The sequence below is a fragment of the Ziziphus jujuba genome, chromosome 4 (genome assembly GCF_031755915.1).
Source record: "Ziziphus jujuba cultivar Dongzao chromosome 4, ASM3175591v1".
NCBI lineage: Eukaryota > Viridiplantae > Streptophyta > Magnoliopsida > Rosales > Rhamnaceae > Ziziphus > Ziziphus jujuba.
In genome coordinates, this window is record NC_083382.1 from 15,511,042 (window position 1) to 15,531,770 (window position 20,729).

A 20,729-nucleotide genomic window follows, 5' to 3' on the forward strand; every position below is an offset into this window, starting at 1 on the left:
TTTTTTTTTCTCACAATCTTTTTCGTTCTGTTTGTGTTTGGTAAATCAAGGAAAATAAAAGAATTTCCTCCTTTCCCCCTCCAAAAAAAAAAAAAAAAGAAAAAAGAAAAAGAAAAAAAAAAGAAAAAAGAAGAAGAAGAAAGCATTTAACCTCCTAGATAAACCAATTTTTATTCTAAATGAGGATAAATATATCAATTTAAACATATCTAGAGGGTTATTTACCGAGGGTAATTATATTTTTTAACTAAAAATTTATTGATAAAATATTATTTGTTTAGATATACTTAAAAAAAAAAAAAAAAGGAGCAAACATATCATCTTGGATTTTTGTTTCAACACTTATTAATCTTAATAAATACTTATGTGGATTTAGATATAAGAAAAAAATACAATCATAATTTAAATATAAAAAAATGAATTTTTAAATAATAAGTAAATTAAAAAAATCAATTAAATATTATTTGATTATTTGCCATATTATAATAACTCTAGCATTATTGCGCATACAAACCTAAATTTACCTTCAATAGATGATACTAATATAAACATAATTTACCTTCAATAGATTAAATTATTACCAATAGCTATGCCTATTAATTAGACATTTAAAGAAATTTTTTCCAATGGTTTTGTCTAAACATTTTATTAAGATGATGTGATAAGAAAAGAAACAATGTTACAGTGACTTTCTACTTTTGAAGACATTGTAGAGTTTACTTAAAAATAAAATTTTTCTTAAAAAGTCAAATTTTCATAAAAATAATAATAAATATATATATATATATATATATACAATTAATTAATCATAAATAATCTTTTACACATTACTATTGAAAAATAATTTAAAAATATTTTATATATTTATGTTATCTAAATTTAGATGATATTTATTACAATACCACAAAAACAACAATACATATTCATCATTAGAGATGCTTTTAGCTATATTTTTTGTAGCATAAAAAAAATAGATATCTACTTTAAAAAAAAAAAGAAAAAAACTCCAATAGATCTGTATAATACCTTATCAAACTAATATGGCAAGAAAAAAATAGACATATTTAAAGCATCTCTAATAGTCTGTCTATTGTTAGATTTTTATGCCAAATCAAAAAATGGATAGTCATTCAAAAAAAAAGAAAAAGAAAAACTTTTTAGCCGATATGTCTAAGTACCCCATCAATATGATATGATAAGAAAAAAAATTGATAATATCAAGATGACCCTATGCTTTTGAAGGGTTTGTAAAATTTTGAAATTTTCTAAAAAGCAAAACTTTTCATAAAAAGTCATTTTTTAAAAAAATATATAAAATAATTAATTAATTAATAGACATAAAAAAATTTTATGCACATTATAATTGAAAAATAAATTTTAAATTCATTATGCATTGATGCTATATAGATTTAAAATATATTAATTTCTATACCACATAATCAGCAATATACATTTATTATTGGATATGCTTTTAAATTATTTTCAATGGCTAGTACATTGCTCTATCTATTATTAAAATTTTTTACCATATCAGATAAATGAACAGACTTAAAAAAAAGGAAAAAAAAGAAAAAACTCTCCTGGTTTTGTAAAGGAGCTCTATCAAATTGATCTGATAATATATATATTAAGGTGTTAAGGTGATCTTTTAGATATAAAGGATATGTTAGACATGCTAATTTGAACAATTTCTTTATTTTGATCAATTTTTCTTTTGTTTTTATTTTTATTTTTTAGAGCTTCCAATTTTTTCTTCATCTTCCTTACTATCTAATTTCTTCTTTTTCTTCTTTATTTTTATTTTTTAACATCCATTGCTCTAGGGTATACCCATCACAAATGAACATAATCTACTTAGAATCCATCATAGATGCATGAACCGTAACCATCACAAATGAAGAAGGGAAAAAAAGAAAAGAAAAAAAGGCAACATGAAGATTTGGTTGGGGAAGAGGCATCAAGGCACTTTCATAATGCACCACCCTAGTTTTTACAGGTAGTTTTCAATGAGAAGCTTTGGTTTTGTGTTTTCTTTTTTCCTCGGAGTATAGTGGTTGATTTTTTATATTATTATTATTTTTTGCATCTAAAGGGGTGGGCTAGGCAGCTTTCTTTCCACTTTCTCTCTCCTCTTCTAAAAATTCAAGAAAATAACAACAAGAATAATAAAATAAAATATAACAAACAAATCACTTAAAATATTTTATATCATTATTGAAATTTTATTTCTAATGAAATCTTTGGAGAATAATTTTCAAAAGATACCGTTTGTTAAATCGACATTGTGTCATATAAACATCAACATTTTTCAATACTTATGCAACATAGATTCCAATGAGCAGAACTATTGAAAAAACTTTTAAAGTGATTCTTTATTTTTAAAAATTCTGTCAAATATTATAAAGTTAAAAAAAAAAAATAAATTGTCTTTAATAATTATAAAATTGATTATACCTTTATACTATCTAAATTTTAATAATATCAATTTCTATATTAACTAGGTAATAATATATATTTACCATTAAAAATGTTTTTAAATTTTAATATGATATTAGAACTTAAAAATTATTTAAGAGAAGATTACTTTAGTTCAATTATTTTAGCCAGATTCAAAACCCTACTTTCAATATTAAATATATATATATATATGTATATATATAATTATTTCTCTTTTGGGGGGTAAATAAACCTGCATTAAATTCACCAAAAAAAAAAAAAAAAAGACCTGCATCAAGCACAAAGGAGGCTCAACAGAGCAGACATCCAGCAGCACATCCAGCTCAGTCAGGAAGTATCTGGTTATGAAGCTCAGAAGGAATCATCTCTGAACTTCAAAGAGATGTCATTAATGAGATAGTGTATGCGGTCGTGTATATTTCTTCAAATGTGTTATTGTCATCTTGTGAAACCATGAATTTAATATTGAAAGAGATTATAATATATATATATATATATATATTTTGAAAAAAATATTTATATTTTTTGGATAAATGAATAAGTATATATTCCTATTAAATATTCAATTATAGTACCTATCTGTTATCGGCACCCGTGCGTTTTAAGTTATACACAGTTTCACATTTTATATTTTAATATTGTTTTCTTTTTTTTCCCCTTTTTTTTTTTTTTTGAGTTTTCGGTATTGTACAACTTGATCTTCACTTTTTTTTTTCTTTTTTGCATCTTTTCATTTTTTTTTCTTTTTTAACAAAATTATAATATGGAAAAAGTAAGAGTGTAAAGTAAAATTCTGTATGTAAAATGTAAAATTTTTTAAATCAAAAATCAAAAATCAAATTATTATCCTTTTTATAAATTATTAAAATTTTAAAAAATACAAATGTAATTTTTTTTAAAAAAAATAATATGTACATATTATAGATTAAAAAAAAGAACTATAAAAAAAAGTAATCAAATATTTATAAATCTAAAAGAAAACTTTGAAAGATTATTTATATAAAATATGCTATTTTATTTATTACATGTATTTTTTGCTATTTTAAGATATGTATTTTTTTTCTTATAAAATTCACTTTTCAAAAAAATATTGATTTTTTTAATGAAATCCAAAAAGAATGGAAAATTATTACTATCAAATATATTATATTAATTATTATATGTATCTTTTATATTTATATTTATCATTTTAGAAAAAAAAATACTTATAATATTTTTTAATATGTATTTTTTAATAAAATTTTTACTTTTTCGAAAAAAATAAATAATGCATGTTCAAATTTTTCATTGGTCTTTATTTATTTTTTTTAGGGATATCGATTATATGTAAAGATTTTTATTTTTATTTTTTAAAAATTACATTTGTATTTTTTTAGTTTTTTTTTAACTAACTTATTTTAAAAATAATATTATTTAATAATTTTGTTTGTATTTTAACTATTTTTTTATTTATAAATTTTTATACTCTACATTCGAAGTTTTATAAAATTGCATTTCACACCTTCATTTTTGGTTCCATTTGTAAGTATGGTGACAATTATGTTAAAAAAAATTAACAGAAAAATAGAAGAATGGTGCAACAGTGCAAAAGCAAAAAGTGAAATTCAAGTGCATAATATCCAAATAAACATTTAAGATACAAAAATCTTAAACTGTATATAGTTTAGAATACATTAATGTCAATATTTTGAAAAATTATAGACTTTCTTTATCCTTTTTTCTTCTATAGTACTTCAGCTATGCTTTTCATTCATTAACCGAAAAACAATTTTTTACCCATTCAATAGCAAAATCAAATAGCAACAAATAATTTCACAGGTATTTTGACTTTATTTTAAAAACAATGTTCATCTATTACTTCTAGTTTATCATCAATAAATTCACAGACCTATTCTTTTAATTATATTTATTCCCCATATGAAATGCTACAGAACATTGATCAACTCTCATTTTCACAAGTATTACCAAATCAAAAATAATAATAATAATAATAAGTCTCATTTCACAATTCTCAGTTACGCAGACAATTCATGGTAAAATTCACACTATTTTGACATATCTTAAAACAATTAAAATTCTAAGACTAGAGACTAAGGGTTTGATCTATTATACTGTATTGGATTGCATTGATTTTGTTTTAAATTTAATTAATTAAAAATTTGAAATAATTAAGTTCAATCCAATATAGTTTTTCCTAAATGGATCCTTGTCTTGTTGAGTTTATGATAGGTATTTTGAGAAACCAAACATGCTCACAACTTCTTTCAATAAACCCAACATCTACAACAATACCATATTTATCCTTCCCCTAATAAATCAGAAATTGGATGTTAGATTCCACCCTTTCCAAATTAATGAATAAGAAAACCCAACTTTTTGGTGAATAGATTCACCAAATAAAAAGAGAAGAAACTAATGAATAAGAAACCCAGCTTTTTATTTGATGGGTACTGTTCCAACACTACAACCAGACAAATAAGTGCTAGGGTAACTTTTGAATCTGATTTAACAAAGAAAAAACAGTCACATACCTCAACTATGTAAAAACTTCTATTTTCAAAATATTCTTCTAACCAAAAAAAAATAAACTAAATTAAAAGACTGAAAAAAAATAAAAATGAAATTTCTGAAATTGATTGGTTTACAACTAAGATTGAAAGAGATGGCATGTGAAAAAGGCATACGGTCATAGAAAATTTTGGACAGAAGTGTTAGAAGGAGGGATGATCCAAATTGCCCACTCTATATTGTCCACATCTTTTATTAGTATGCCTTTAGACAGTGGATCATATGATTTGCAGGCACATAATTTTTTTCTTTTGTTGGAAAAAAAAAAAGTGGGACCAACTCACATATATTATTATTCATAAAAAAGAAAAAAATTGACTGACAACAAAAACGTACATATATGATGTTTTTTTTTTGATAAAGAGAACTCGTACATATATGATATTTATAGTTTTCAACGTCCCACGAGACATAAAACAGTATATATAAGGAATCTAACAAAAACCCAACTCTCCCTTCCACCTCAGCAATCTCTCTCGCTCTCTCTCTCTCTCTCTCTCTCTCTCTCTCTCTCTCTCTGTGTTTTGTCTCTGTGTTGGTGTTTGGAATCTCCGGCCACCATAGCTGAGACATTGAGAGAGGGGTTTTTGATTTTTCAGAGTATGGAATCAGGTGGTGGGGAGTACCTGAAATTGTTCGAGGAAGAGACCACTCTTTACAACCACATTGTTCTGGGAAATCTTCTCCCTTGTAGGCTGTGGTACCCACTCCCCCACTTCTTCCAGACTTGGCTTCGAAACTACATTGCCGGTACCTTGCTTTACTTCATCTCCGGCTTCTTATGGTGTTTCTATATTTATTACTGGAAGCGCAATGTCTATGTGCCTAAAGGTGAAATCTTTCACTCCCTTTTTCTTTTTCTTCGACTTTTTTTTTATTTTTTTATTTTTTTATTTTTTCTTTAATAGTCCTTTTGTTTTGACTTTTTGTTTTTATTTTATTTTATGTGATATTTGGTTTTGGCATTTGATGGGTTTTTGTGCTTGGTGATAAATTCTTAATCTGCTTTCTTCTTTGCTTTTTTTGAATTTTTCCTTATATTTTTTTTTTTTCCTGAGCAAGAAGCTCTGGTTTATCATGTGATTCCATGATTGTCAGTTTTGATGATTTGTTATGGTATTTTCGTTTTGCTTTTATTCATCTTGATGGAACTAATGAAAAGTTCACTTTTTTTTTTTTTTTTCTTTTTCTTTCTTTTCTTGTTGAGATCAATTAATAAGATAGTTGCATAGCCACTCTCTGGTTTTTACCCTTCTGAAAATTCAATTAATGTTCTTTGTTTTTTCTTAGTCTCACCATTGATATGTGTATCATTATTATCCTCACTTTATATAGCAGATTGTCAGATTCACTTTTTCGTTTCCCATCACGGATCTGTGTTTTCTCCTTATAGTTAATTATTCAGAAAAATTTCTGACTGCCTGCCTCTGCAAATTTTATTTTCATTCTATTATGAAGTTTGAATAAATTTCTTTTGTTTGGTTGTTGAATTTGGACCCATATTTCAATTTGAAGTTGATTAACCTTGTAAGAATTAATTGGAACTTTGTTTTATTGCTTGATTGTTTTCTACCATGAATTGGGCTTTGCATGATTGCTATTTTCCGACTGTCAACAGTACAACTGTTAGTGTCCGGTCTGTATTTAATACAGCAATTCTATTTTGCTTGGAAAAGGCCACCATTTTGTTTATTTTCAGAAACAGGAGACAACATAATGGATGAGATGGTGACTGAATGGCTTGTTTATGTTAATTTCTTGTAATCACTCAGTAAGGACAAAGCATATATTTGAAAGAACCTGTCATGCTTCTTTTATCATTATGGCAACTTCCAGTTCTGTTTCATTTGTGTTATATGTTTGTGTCAGTAATTGTAACAGTGTTATGGACATTTTCATGTTTATGATATATTTCCTGGACATATCCAAGTAGAAATTGCTTACATGACTGCCACATTAATGGCTTAAATTCAGCCCCTTGAAGACCTAAAAATCTTCAGGGCAAGCCACCGTGTCCAGAAGATTGGTTGAACGTGTATCATTTTTCAATATTTGTTCAATCCAAATCTCTCCTACTGTTTAAACTGCTTAGCTGGATGTTAACTGGCAGTTGAAATAGCTATATTGGGTTTAGAAGGTGCTTATTCCCTTTAGTTATTCTTTCTTCACTTTGTGTGGAATTACCCCAAGAAACTATGAAAGGTTGCTGAATATTAGATTTGATTTATTGGAGTTCTTAACTTAGTTTACAATATGAATTCTATTCATTCAACTGGATATTGGATGTTTGACTTAAACTTGCAATCATGCTTTCTTTTACTGAAGGGTCATGTCTTCCAACTCAATGGATGTTAATTTTGTTGAACTTTTTTTTTGCAGATGCCATTCCCTCTAATAAGGCGATGCTCTTGCAAATATTTGTTGCCATGAAGGCCATGCCATGGTATTGTGCGCTTCCAGCTATTTCTGAGTACATGGTTGAAAATGGCTGGACAAGGTGTTTTTCAAGAATTAGTGATGTCGGTTTGCCTGCCTACCTCATCTATCTAGTAATCAATCTTGTGGTTGTGGAGTTTGGAATTTATTGGATGCACAGGGAACTTCATGACATAAAACCACTGTATAAATATCTTCATGCTATCCATCACATCTACAACAAGCAAAATACTCTCTCTCCATTCGCTGGTAAGTTCTAATTCTACTTGACAAAAGTTTCTGACTGTATGTCGATTGGGAAATCAGTTTGATTGTTTTTGTATGATACTGTTTTGTTTGATCAATAAGTTGTTTTAAATATTTCAGTATTGTGGTTAAGGGCATATATAATGCCCGAAAGTTGCAGTACTAGTGCATGGTCAGATGTGTTAGCCATGTAAAATTAGTATCAAGGAGTTTGAAAGAAGTGGTTCCTGGAGCAGGCTTAGGCTGCAATTGTTCATCGTGAAGATCATATAATTGAAATGTTTTTAATGCCAATGCTTTGTAATATTTGATTATATTGTTCACCTCTTTGGGATGTTTCAAAGAGACCTATAGTAACTAGGGGATGTAGCCACCAAAGAACAACACTTGCATATCAAAATTTGTGTTTGATTCCCTGCAAAAAAGTTCTTGGAAGCAGAATGAGAGGCAAAAAGATATGCTATATGTCTCTATTTTCACTGATCTTTTAAAACCTATTGCTTTCTATCCTTATTTTATATTTAAACTGCATTTCTGACATTCAAGAATTTAGCTTCTATTTTCTCGCTTAAGTACTACAAGCACACTGGTTGGGCAAATGGCTATCACCGGTGCTGGGAGCTTATTCATCTGAGTCTTGGTTGTCAGGTGGCCATTAATCATTGTATAGATGATAGAGACATGCATGGATTTGTCTGTTAATTTCTCAGTTTTCCCCTGATAGTTGAATCCAGATATTTTAAAGGATACTAGTAAATGGTTGTTAATGTATATTCGGTTTAGCTCCATCAGGTGGAAGATATCTTTTCTGTAACTATCGTAGTTAATTCTTCCTTCTGCTTTTATAAGTTTGTGGCCTAAATTTTGATCTTATTTTGAACTTCTATATGCTCATGATCGTGTAAATTATTGGGAAAAGGTTTGATATCTCTGGAAGTTCCATATAGGTTGAATTTTAGAATTACTTGTCCATTCATGAGCTTTACACATTCTAGTGATGTGCATGGTTGGGGACTTATGAGGAAAATCTGATCTTTGGGTTTTGATGTCGCTATGTCGGATAGTAGATGAGATTCCATATTTCGTTCAAAGATGTTCTTTCTTTAAAAGCTTTATCAATAAGCAAGGTTTGAGTTCATTTTCATCCTTTGCTTTTTTCTCGCTTCGAAAATGAGACAATATATCTTGACTTACTCTAGTTTGCTTTGTGCCCTGCCTCTTGACTTCTTCCAATCCATTTCCACATTGGCCTGTCCTGTTTTTACAATGGGGTTAACATATATTTGTTGTTATATTCTTATTTGTCCAACTACATGTCATTGCTGTCTTTGTGTCTCATTTGATGCAATTTTTAGTGAATTATTGGTCTGTGAATTATTTTGGTGCGAAGCATCTTTCTTTGGTAACATACATTATACATTTTAAACCTTTTAAATCTGTTTCTAATCAATAAAAATAAAATGAGAGCTATATTATTATTTTAAATAAGATGTATAATGAATTACAATACTTAGACCTCAGTTATGGAGATGTTATTATTGTTATTTGGTACTGCATCAATATTTTTAGGAAGAGGAAGAACTTCTGTTTAGTAAATTCTTGATTTTGAAGTATCATTGTGTCATTCCATGTCGTACAGTTACAGGAATATCCTCTATATGGATATTAAGCTTTTAGGATATTAGCTGCTACATAATAAATTATAAGAGTTTAAATAACTAAAGAATGTCAGAACATTCTAGTTATGGATATGTTATATGTAAGATATTCTTTCAGTCATTTCAAGTGTCGATATCTGATCAAATCTTTAGAACCATGTCTAGTTAGTTCTGTTGGGTTTCATTCAGAAGGAATTTACTTGTTTCCAGCCACATCTGCACATTATATTTGAGGGATATTATGCTACTGTGCTGGTATTTGTAAAGAATATGTTTGTTCTCTTAAAAGAGGAAATTAGCCTATTTTGCACTATATTTCTCTAGTTAAATTTCTGAGAAAGAAAAAGCATGATACAAGAAAGTAGGAATTTGCTTTATTAAGGTAAAAGGTGACACCCTTGTCCATTTTTGGAATTTTTACCAACTTAATGAACTAATGTCTGTTAACTTTCTTTTATTACAGGTCTGGCCTTCCACCCGCTTGATGGGATATTGCAGGCAATACCGCACGTCATCGCACTATTTATTGTGCCAATGCATTTTACTTCACACCTAGCGCTCTTATTTATCGAGGCAATATGGACGGCAAACATTCATGACTGCATCAATGCCAACATATGGCCTATAATGGGTGCTGGCTACCACACCATTCACCACACTACATATCGCCATAACTACGGCCATTACAGTATATGGATGGATTGGATGTTTGGAACTCTTCGGGATCCAATGGACGAAGGATCAAAGAAGGTGATGTGATGTACTTGCTGTATCGACTGCTTTTCAGTCCTCAAGATTTTTCTAGTGATGTCAAGGTGTTATTAGTTGATTTTGTTATTGTGTGATCTTTGCATGTAAAAAATATGCTGGTTGGTAGTTTTCCGGAACTTAAGAGAATGTTAGAAGGGATTTTGGCAGGATTAGTGTTCCATAATCAAAATTTAATAAACTTGTATTTAAAACTTTGTGAGGGCTCTATTTTGAATGGAGTATACAATTTTCTTAAAAACTTCAGTTCTAGTATTGTACTTTGTTCCCTCTGGGGTTGTCTATCACTTTTTCTAATTGGTTGATTCATTAGTGAAATTGAAGCTTGCTTTCTCTGTCCTACCTCCTGAATAGAATGATTTTTCAACTTTTCAGGAAAACAAAAAAAAAGTTTTCAAAAAGGATTTTTTTTGTTTTTTTTGTTTTTTTTTGGTTTTTGTTTTTGTTTTTATTTACTTAAAAGTCTTATTATCTCTGTTCATTGATTCCTTTCGGGATCTTTATCAACAAAAGTGGAATTTAAAAAATATGATGATGTAAAGGTACCCAAAAAAAGAAAAGATATGGAAAAAATGCATCCACCAATGTATGAATATCTTTTTTGGTAATTACCAATGTATGAATATCTGTCAAATTGAGTCTGAAGAAGATTGATATTCTCACAAAATTAAAATTGGATTAGTTGAGAAATATGTAAGCTGTAAAACAAACTCAAGTAATAAATGGATACAGAGACAGTTAAAATTTTAGGATAAAATAGATTTAGACTCATTGTCAACAAATGCGACAACAGAATCTGTATTAGTGATTATGCTAAAAATCAACACAACCAACAACCAAGTTGTTGGGCACCTCTTTCACATAATAGCCTGCAATACAAACCCTCTAACTTTGCTTAATTTCCATCTCCCAACTCCATCACTACAGTTCCCAACGTTTCAGATCTATGGAGACACCAGTCAACTACTTCAACTCACAAGTCACTGATCTACAAAATCCAGGTGGTTTCTTGCATTGCCATTTCCAAACAAGATCATATGCACCAACATGGTTTGCTACCGCCACTGCGATTCCTAGAGATATAAACCTCAATGAGGGAAACTGCCATCACAGCAGAGCTCAAAAGTTGCCAAATTGTCAAACCAAAGTAGTCCCATGCTTTCTCTAGACTCGTGGAATAAACAATCTCCTAGAGAAAAGGCTATTACAGATGCCTGCTTACAACAGTCAGATTAATATTATGGAATGCCAAGGCCTTACATGCAAAGCGATTTGGTGACTGACAGACAGAATTTCCCGACCTGTAGCATCTACATCCTTAAAGAAGCAGTCATTCAAGAATAATCATGATATGGCTTCGCGATACATCCATTGGCTAATGGTTTGTGAAAATTTATGGTTCTCTTCAATCAACTTTCTTGGTATCCTGCAGATTTTCCTGTAAAACTCAAATTTCAAAACAATGAGTCCAGGTGCTGGGTATTCTCCACAATGAGGCAGTGCATGATACCAACATGGAATACTTAAAACTCAAATTTCAAAACAATGAGTCCAGGTGCCGGGTATTCTCCACAATGAGGCAGTGCATGATCCCAACATGGAATACTTTTATGTTTCTTTTCGAAGCTTATAAATACTTTATAACCCTAAGGATAGGAACCCTTTTTTTTTTTTTTTTCGTGGGCAACAAAAGGATAGGGAACCTTTTTGATGCTTTGGATGAACATATGTTTTTAATATCATGCAATTTTTTTTGGCTATTTCTGTCTTGAATTCAAGCTCACTTGATTTCCATTCTAAACCTGTTTTTCTCCAACCTGCTCTCCCTATTTTGGTCAGTTCAAGGTGGTCAACAAACAAGCCAAAAGCTTGTTTCATCTAAAATTCTTCCAACTCAGTTAGATATGACTTTAAAAAGATGCAAAAATAAGCTTCTTCAATCATATTTTAGGAGACAAGTTCAGAGTTTTACCAATTTGAGTTTCAAATCTGATATTGCCTGCTTTGTTTGGTACGCAAAAAACTTGAGTGACTGCAACAGGAAAGAAGAAACCAAGCTCAAATAATTAAAAAGCAAGAGGAACTTGCCAATTAAACCACAAAATATAGCAGAATGAAAATGACAAGATCTTTACTTACTCCAATTCTTTGCATCTCGAGAGATCTAGATAATGCTTTTCTTTTTGTTAGTAAATTGCCAGATATCGGTTTTGAAGAACGTTGATAATTCTTTCCACGGTAAATAATAATAGCATGGCCCTCTTTTAGCTTGTCCACTGAAACCAAAATTCCACCACTTTCTGCTTCAAGCAACTTTGCAGTGTACATGACCTGTTGAAACAGTCTCTGCATTGTCATCACCTTCACTACTTCTCTGTGTTTCCAGTGCTGGTGCAAGCCTTCTATCACACCATCAAAGACCCCACGCCTCCCTGAAGCCAGCAACAAACTAGAAATGAACAAAAAGCACAACTCAAAGCCAAGCTGCAAAGGCAGCATAAAAATTAAAATAGTATAATTTATGTTTGGTAAGCGATCTAAAAGCAGTTATCATATGATTCATTGAATTTAAAAACAAAATTTTGTATTCTGGTGATTCTTATAATTGGGAAATATGTTTCGCATGGAAACTCGGAAAGAACTTTATCTGTATGTACATATATAAAAATTCTTTTATAAGAAAATAAACTTAATAAATATTAGCAAAACTACAATGTCTAAAAGTAAATGATAAATCCTCTCAAAAGGAAAACATCCAAATTTATGTACAATAGCAGAACCAGGACTCATCCTAAATTGAAGCAAAATAAGAGTATCTTTTCAATTCCTTAGAAGTGGATGCAAAAAAGTTTTGATGATGAAAAATCATTTTACAAACGGTAAATCATTCCAGCCACAGGAAGTACGTGAGGAATATTTATTACTATCAAACATAGTGCTGGCAATATTGGAAGTAAATTCAGTTTCAGTCATGATATTTAACTAACCAGTAGTTCAAGTTTACGCACCTAACCAAGGATACTGAACAGGACAGGAGATATAGTTTATAGTATGGGATTCAAGCTATTCAGTTTAGTAACATAAAATTTTGCTTACCAAGCACTAGGCAACTATGCATCTTCAGTCCTATTCTCCGAAAAGACTCTCTCTCTTCTTCAGTCAGCATTTCCTGGTCAGCATCCCCCTCAGCAGGCATCCATGCAGCATTCAACCTCAGTAACTCCTTTGCCGACTTCTTTATCTTGTTGTCTAGCTGTATAATGTAGAAATATGTCACACGATAATAGCTGTGTCACGATGGCAATGATAGTTCCATGACTTTGAAACTTACAATAAAAAGCTTGCGTTCTTGCTTTCTCAGTTCCCTCTCCAACCTTTCTTTTTCAGCTTCCAATGGAAGCTTCACACCAGCATTTCCTTTCCTTAGGTCCCCATATGCTGTTTGAATGTCCTGGAATTCCAACAAAGTTCCAATCAATCCAGTGTTTGCCTTTGGTACATCAGCAGCAGAAAGGGCTTCAATTGCTTCAATCCGTGCATGTTCTTCATGGAGTTGGAATTTTTCAAGCTCCATTTCCCTTTCAGATATCAAATCTACAAGTTCACCAGGAAGGAAGTCCTTGCCTCTATAAAGTATTATAATATATTTATTACGTAGCAAAAGAACTCCCCCTGTCAGACACTGATTAGAAAAAAATATCAATGTTAAAAACATGTATAACTCAAGATATGAAGCACTGTAAGCATGCCATGCATGGTGTATCAGGTATGCATATATTTACTTGGCTCTGAGGCATGAGGGCCTATTCCTTGATCCTTAAACATCAAGTTTTTAATACCCAAAATTGAAACTGTTATTACATAGCAAAAGAACTCCCCCCAGTGAGACACTGGTTATAAAAACAATATCAATGTTAGAAACATGTATAACTCAGATACGAAGCACTGGAGAGCATACCATACATACGTGGTGTCTCATGTATGTATACATTCACTAATCTTTAAGGCATGAGAGCCTACTCCTTGACCCTTAAAAATCAAGTTTTTAAATACCCAAAATTGAAACTGTTATTACGAATGCAATGCAACAGTGGTGTAAACTACCTAGATGAGGATATTAATGTAAATGATTACCAAGAAAAGGAATGAAAGAATGATGACTAAGAACATGAGAGGTAACAGGCAATTGTGGCACCATATAAGAGAAGAGTAACAGTTGCTTAAGATGAACTAAGTATTTGCATTGTACAACCAGAAATGCAATAGGGGCAAATGAATATTCAATTTTGAGGAGGAAAAAAAAAAAAAAAAAAAAACTACTAGAGGGAGGCCAAGATGACAGAGTTTACGAGAGCATATGGCTTTAGAATGAACAGTGGAAAATTTAATCATATATTTGATTCTAGTGTTAAGGTTAAAATTAAAGTTCTCCAGTTTATGGATCAGTTGTGTTTATTTGACTTACATTGCGTTCAGTATACTATGGTGATTTTTGCAATGAGAGATTTGGTGTTATGCTCATAGCAGTTGGTATAAAATTTTCTTGAGACAATTTAACAACTCACTACTTTTTTCCAAACAATTGGCCAGTAACAATACATCTGTGATCAACCAATATCATGCACATTTTCCCTAATCTGAAATAATAGAACTGCAGATATCATGCTTCCATCACCTATGTGGACTTCTCCCTCAAACTTGCCTTGAGCTCATATGCCATTTGCTCATTGTCTGTATTTGGAATTCCCAACTTCACAGCAATCTTCGCTATCGGACTTTTCTCCCACAATTTTAAGATGGCAGCAGCAAGACCTTGAAGCTTTCTGTTCCTGCCTTCAGAAATTAAAAGGAAAACTTAATTAGAGAATCTCTAGTGCATAGACTAGCAGGAAACTAGTAGCATGCATAATAAAGAGAATCTTTAACATGCAATAATTTTATATATTAGAACTATTCTTACAATATTACTATTACGTGCTTAAAGATATTACTATTAGCAGTTTAGCACCAATATGCATAAGGATTGTTATAACAAGAAGTAAATAAATGATAAATCATGCAATGTTTTCATTGACTTTATAAAAGAAGTGGTTTCATTTTTCTTCTGATAAAGATTAGCATAAGCATGCACATAGAAATATATCTAGCAGTTGATGGAAAATAATGTCAGTGGGCAAAAAGTGACATGATATATATAGTAGGTGAGGGAATACCAAGGACAAAATGAGTAGGTAGAGGCTGAGCGAGCTTCCTGAAGTATGTCAATTCATCATCTGTCAACTTTGCTCTAGTATTTGGTGGACAGCGTCTAACTGGAGGCCTAAATCCATTGATTACTTCTGGAAGCAAGTCTGCATCTACTGGCAAAGGCTTGTGCATCCACCAATCAATGAAGCGAGGTCCCAAGCCATCCAATAACCTATCACTTTCCCTCTCATACAACGAACTGGTTGTTGGTTGGCAATTCACATTGTTATCCAAACTTATTCCAGTTGGCATCAGCTCCACTTTTGCATTCTCATCGATCATCTTTTCATGTACATATGATTTAACTTGAGAAATAGCGTTGCCTTTTCTCAAATTCCGTGGAATGAGATCTAAGGATGTTGTTTCTTGACTACCAACAACATTTGGATACATCTTTTGAACGGTTTTCAAGGTTGACTGATAATCGCACCATCTATAAACAACAAGAGTGTCTTTCTTTCTCCAGACAACCAAACCTCCAGTCTTTGTCTGTATAATAACTATTATATAAGCAACAACCCCAAACCAAAAAACGAATAAGAAGCATGATAAATAGCTAGGAATTCGAACCTAGTTAATTTAATTACCAAAAGAAGGTAAGTAATTATTTCATCTAAAATGAAGAAATATTATTCTAAAGCAGCCAAATTGGAACACAGCTCAATGGTCCAAATTTTCCGAGAAGATATAAAAAATTGCTGCAGAACAACTAGAATGTAAGATGGCCTTAAATTTTTCCAGAGGCAATAACATTTTTTAATTTTATGCACCACTAGTCTCATCAGGCACTGTTTCTATTTTGTCTAAAAATTAAATGCTACCATCTAAGTACTCAATACATCAAAATGAGAAGAAATCTTCACTTTAAAAGAACTTCCTTTTATACACTTACCCACCGTAGAACCGTTTCAATCATTTTCTTTTCTTAAATAATTAAATATTCATCGTCACCACCAAATTCAGAACACGCTTAAGAACTACCAAACATTACAAAGAAAGTAATTCATAATAAGCAAACCAACCTCGACAATTTCTTGAGCTCTATCCATATTCCGGCACAAAGGGACATCAAATTTGATCATGGCAAGCTCGTTTCTCTTCCATATGAGCTTAACACTATCCACTACAGCTTGAGTCACCCCAGCTTTCTTCACCTTCACCCACTGCCTCATCTTAGCAGCCTCACCTCTCAACCTCACAAGCAACTCCTTTTCAAGCCTCAACTCTGCAGCACTCACTGCCCTCTCCTTCTTCATCCTCCTAAAAACGAACCCTTCCTCCCTCTCCCATGGCATCATTTTCCCGCCATCTCTCGAATCCCCAGCTGCTGCTGCTGCTGCTTTCCCAACCCGTTCCAGGCAATCCCTAATCCTTGATTTCCCAGAACCTTCACGGGTTTGTTCCAAGTTAACGTTTTGTCCAAGATTTTCAATGCTCCGGACGATGTTCTTCACCGCATTCTTCCCTCTAATGCCAACAGCCTTACCGGTAAGTCCATCATGGGAATTTTCAGCTTTGCCCTTATCGGGGAGCTTCGTTTTTCTGGGTGGTTTTGAAAGGTCGAGGACTTCATGAGGTGGAAGAACAAGAGGACCCTTCATCCATGGAGCCGTGGGCATCTTAATGCCATTGTCGGGGTCCGACATGGGCTGGAGCCGGGCTCCGGAATCTGGGTTTTCTGCGGAGGAGGTGAGAGAGAAGGAATGGTGGGGAATTGAAGCATTATTTGGTAGTTTGGGGCTGTGGGGTGGTTTTTGTTTGGAGGAAGATGAGATGGGAATGTAAGAATGGAAGGTTGAGTTGGACTTGGAGGAAAGGTTTGGTAGAGATGGAGAGAGAAAGAGAATGGAAGGCATTAAATTGAAGATGATTTTTTGATTTGCAGAATTCAGATATTTTTTTAGAGTGAATGAGCAGAATTCAGAATTAAAGAGCACACACATTATATATTTTCTCTTCTTGTAGCTTGTTCTCTGGTGGTGGTTGTGGTTTTACATATCTTACCCATAAATAAATAAAAAGAAAAATAAATCATTAAAAATAGGACTCTTGTCTTTTGGCATCGCTGCCTCCCTATGATTTTAATTTCATCCCTGTAGATGTAATATTGAATTAGTGCCAACATTCTAAAGCCATGTACTATCACTCTAAAGCCACATTCACATAGTGATTTTTTTCTTTTAACTGTTAACCAGAGGAGACTCTGAAAATTATATTATATTGGTTAATTTAATTAGTAATTTGTAAGTCATAATGGAAATAATTTGTAGTGTACATGTTATAAACTTTAGAGGACATTAATACTAATTTAATAACGCAGAGGTAAAATGTAAGAACGTTGAAATCATGGATACTAAACACCAAAAAAATAATAATATATTTTGAGTTAAATTTATTTTAAAATAATATATCATGTATATTAAATCCAACAATTTATAACGATGTCAAGAATTCTATAGAATAATTCAATATCACCCCAACATTTTATCTATCTTTATACATATTCAATAACAAAAAAAATTATCTTAATTTAGACATTGAATTGGAATTTAAGGTGTGCCATTATAGTTTTAGTTCATTGAAATAATAGTCTGTATTGTGTTTTGACTACACACCACTATAGTATGTGGTTTAGCTATTGAAAATGCTTGGTATAAATTGGTATATTACAATTTTTTTCCCAAAAGCCACCAAGCTCAATTACCTACAAAATTGAAAAGATTTAAAGAAAAAAAAAATATCTTCAGCAAACACATTCCCAAAAAATTAAAAAAAAAAAAAAATTCTCAATATCCAAGCGCGACTCCACATCCAGTTGCTGGGGTCGACAACAGCAAATCACCACCACACTCAAAACCAAAACCGGCAGTCTCACTCCTCTGCGGCGCAAGCGAACCACAGCAAGCCGAGCACACAAACAATGGCGGCACGGTCTCTTCATCACCAATCCCGCAGCAGCGCGTGTGCTGCCATACCTCACAAATATCACAAGCCACCATCCTCTCCCCATCGTCGTCACGTGCACCACACTCGCACCTCACCATCCACGTGTCACAACCGCTCTGGTACCTCAATTGAGTTTCCAAATCTACCCCGCTCCCTCTAACGCTGATCTCCACTCCGGACTCCAATGTCCCAAATAGTAATTCCGCATCTTCTACTTCCTCCAACCCAACTATCTCGCTCACTTTGAAACTCTCCGTGACGCAGTACGTGTCGTTCAGTGCCACCTCAGCAGCGGTTTTTAGCTCTCCCACTGTCGTATGGAGCGGAACGACAACGATCTCGCCGTGCGGTGACTCGCGCTTGAACTCGCTCTCCTTGAAACGACAGACGAAAGTCAGTCGTTGGTCTTCATCTTCGTCCTTCAGTGGCCATTCCTTCACGAAATGCTTCGTGTCCAAAATCGCTTGACTCGCCGAGTCAACCAGTTCCGATTCCGGGTATCCCAAAAGCACGTGCCTATATAGGAATACGACGTCGTTGTAAACGTCAAGTCCAGGAATCAAACCCGTCGATGATGATGATGGAGAAGAAGGAAGGAGACGTGGCTTCGGGTTCGGAGCTGGTAATTCGGGTTCGGACCCAACGACGTTGAGATCGTGTATCGTGAACTCCAAAATCCTTGTCATCGGGTTAACAGCTCGGCGGACTATGTGGTTCCCGACGACGACGTTATTGAGCGATTTCAGGACGTAATCGAGCAGACCCGTATCGCCGATATGCAAACGAGCAGCGTCTCGGACGTCTTGCCTAGTCATCCCACCGCCACGGCCGAAATTTCTCTCTTTCTTCTCCTTGAGCGCGCTGACGATGACTTCGGCGGCGAACTCTAACCTTCTCTGTGGCCATCTGCTATCCATGTTCGCCATGACGGAGCTGAACTTTCTGTGCTTCAATGGCGGTTTTTCTTTGGCAGCAAGAGAGGTTTTGTTCTGAAGCGATGATCTGGTTAATGAATGTTTTGGTGAATTAGGGAATTGAGGAAGAGAGTTGGCGACGATCGTTTTCTTCTGTGTGGGTGTGGAAGATTTGATTGTGAGCATGAATTTGAGCATGTCTCGCATTGTGATCAACTGGGTTTCGCTCAGATCTCTGTAATGGCGAATAATTTTCTTGATCTCTTTGAATTGCTCAGTTTCGACAAAGTCTTCGATGATTTTGTCGAGTTTCAGTGAGCTGAGAATTTCCAGTGCTCTGTTATAATGGTGATCTTTAACTCCGAAGCTTCCATGGTAGAATTTGTATCCCCATCTACCAAACCATGGATGTCCATAAGCGACCCCATAGAGAAGACGAATATCCATTGACCGCTTTTTCGATGTATCTTCGACTGTGATTTTCCTATAAAATGAAAGAAAACGCAGAACTTAATTAATTAGCACGACCAAATATCTGATTAACAACAATGCGGTTCGGGTTCTCTCTCTCTCTCTGTGATACCTGGCTTGAAGATTTGTGCAAATTCGGTCCCAAAGATCCATGATTTCTCTGCCGCAGAGATACTTTGAACCCGCCTCGATTCCATTAATGCAGACCAAATGACCAAACCCATTAGCGTGAATTAATCCATGCAAGAGATGGGTCTGGATATCAAAAACACCATCATCCAAGGGCTTGTTCCACAGAGTATCAGTTGGAATAACCAAATGATACTTTCTTTTAGAAACAAAATGATTACTCCAACCTATAAAACGAACCCAAAAAAAAAAAAAAAAAAAAAAAAACCCCAAGAAAATTGTAAAAGAGAACAATCAGATTCAGATTGAATTAAAAGAAAAAGCGAAAGAATCCCAAGAAAACGGACCAGTGCATCGGCAATAATCGCAGTAAGGTCTTTGGGAGTACTTGACGTTCTCTTCAATGGTGTAAAGAGGGACAACAAGGCTTCTACTCTTGTGAACAAGAAGAGTACACCAAATCGGCATCCCCTGCACACTGTAATCTTCTTGGGCAGCGCATTCTTGAAGAAAGACCCGAATGTTGTCTCTGAAAGTTCCCGCTGAGCTAATCGGGCAATCAGCATCGGCAAACGATTGGAACCCATAAAGCTTGGGCTTCCTTTTTCTCTTCCTGCAAGCGTCAAGGATTGGGATCGATGATGAAGACGATGACATTGTTGCTCAGGTACCTTATCACCTTCTTGTTCTTGTTCTTGCTGCTTTCTCTCTCCAAGGCTTTGATTCTTGAAATCTTTCTCATACGGAGAGGGTTTTAGTTGTTAAGAGAAAGAGTGGTTTCAGTTTTTTCAGTTTTGTTTTAACTGCTTTTGGGGAAATCCGTTGCAGAATTTTGAATGTGTTTGTTAGAGCGCTCTGCTCTGCTCTGCTCTCCCAACATCTTCTTCCT

General features: G+C 33.2%; 3 protein-coding genes across 4 annotated transcripts; 1 reads left to right on the forward strand and 2 right to left on the reverse strand.

Annotated features, from left to right (window-relative positions):
• Positions 1–5,457: 5,457 nt before the first annotated feature.
• On the forward strand, positions 5,458–10,385 carry LOC125421776 (delta(7)-sterol-C5(6)-desaturase). Its single transcript, XM_048471259.2, has 3 exons — positions 5,458–5,856; positions 7,405–7,710; positions 9,829–10,385. Exons 1-3 carry the CDS (start codon positions 5,628–5,630, stop codon positions 10,122–10,124), a joined length of 831 nt encoding a protein of 276 aa, XP_048327216.2. The 5' UTR covers positions 5,458–5,627; the 3' UTR covers positions 10,125–10,385.
• A 481-nt stretch (positions 10,386–10,866) lies between these two features.
• Positions 10,867–17,354, reverse strand: LOC107407150 (chloroplastic group IIA intron splicing facilitator CRS1, chloroplastic). 2 transcript variants are annotated; one of them, XM_016014379.4, is made up of 8 exons: positions 16,403–17,351; positions 15,347–15,869; positions 14,836–14,966; positions 13,465–13,815; positions 13,230–13,386; positions 12,273–12,565; positions 12,106–12,165; positions 10,867–11,571 (listed from the first exon to the last, which is right to left on the reverse strand). In XM_016014379.4, exons 1-8 carry the CDS (start codon positions 17,321–17,323, stop codon positions 11,539–11,541), a joined length of 2,469 nt encoding a protein of 822 aa, XP_015869865.4. In that variant the 5' UTR covers positions 17,324–17,351; the 3' UTR covers positions 10,867–11,538. The 2 variants fall into 2 exon arrangements, with proteins under 2 accessions (XP_015869865.4, XP_015869866.4); XM_016014380.4 differs by lacking the exons at positions 10,867–11,571; positions 12,106–12,165 and having other exon boundaries at positions 12,406–12,582; positions 16,403–17,354.
• A 623-nt stretch (positions 17,355–17,977) lies between these two features.
• LOC107407149 (PHD finger protein MALE MEIOCYTE DEATH 1) lies at positions 17,978–20,526 on the reverse strand. Its single transcript, XM_016014378.4, has 3 exons — positions 20,188–20,526; positions 19,824–20,067; positions 17,978–19,724 (listed from the first exon to the last, which is right to left on the reverse strand). Exons 1-3 carry the CDS (start codon positions 20,495–20,497, stop codon positions 18,167–18,169), a joined length of 2,112 nt encoding a protein of 703 aa, XP_015869864.3. The 5' UTR covers positions 20,498–20,526; the 3' UTR covers positions 17,978–18,166.
• Between the last annotated feature and the right edge of the window lie 203 nt (positions 20,527–20,729).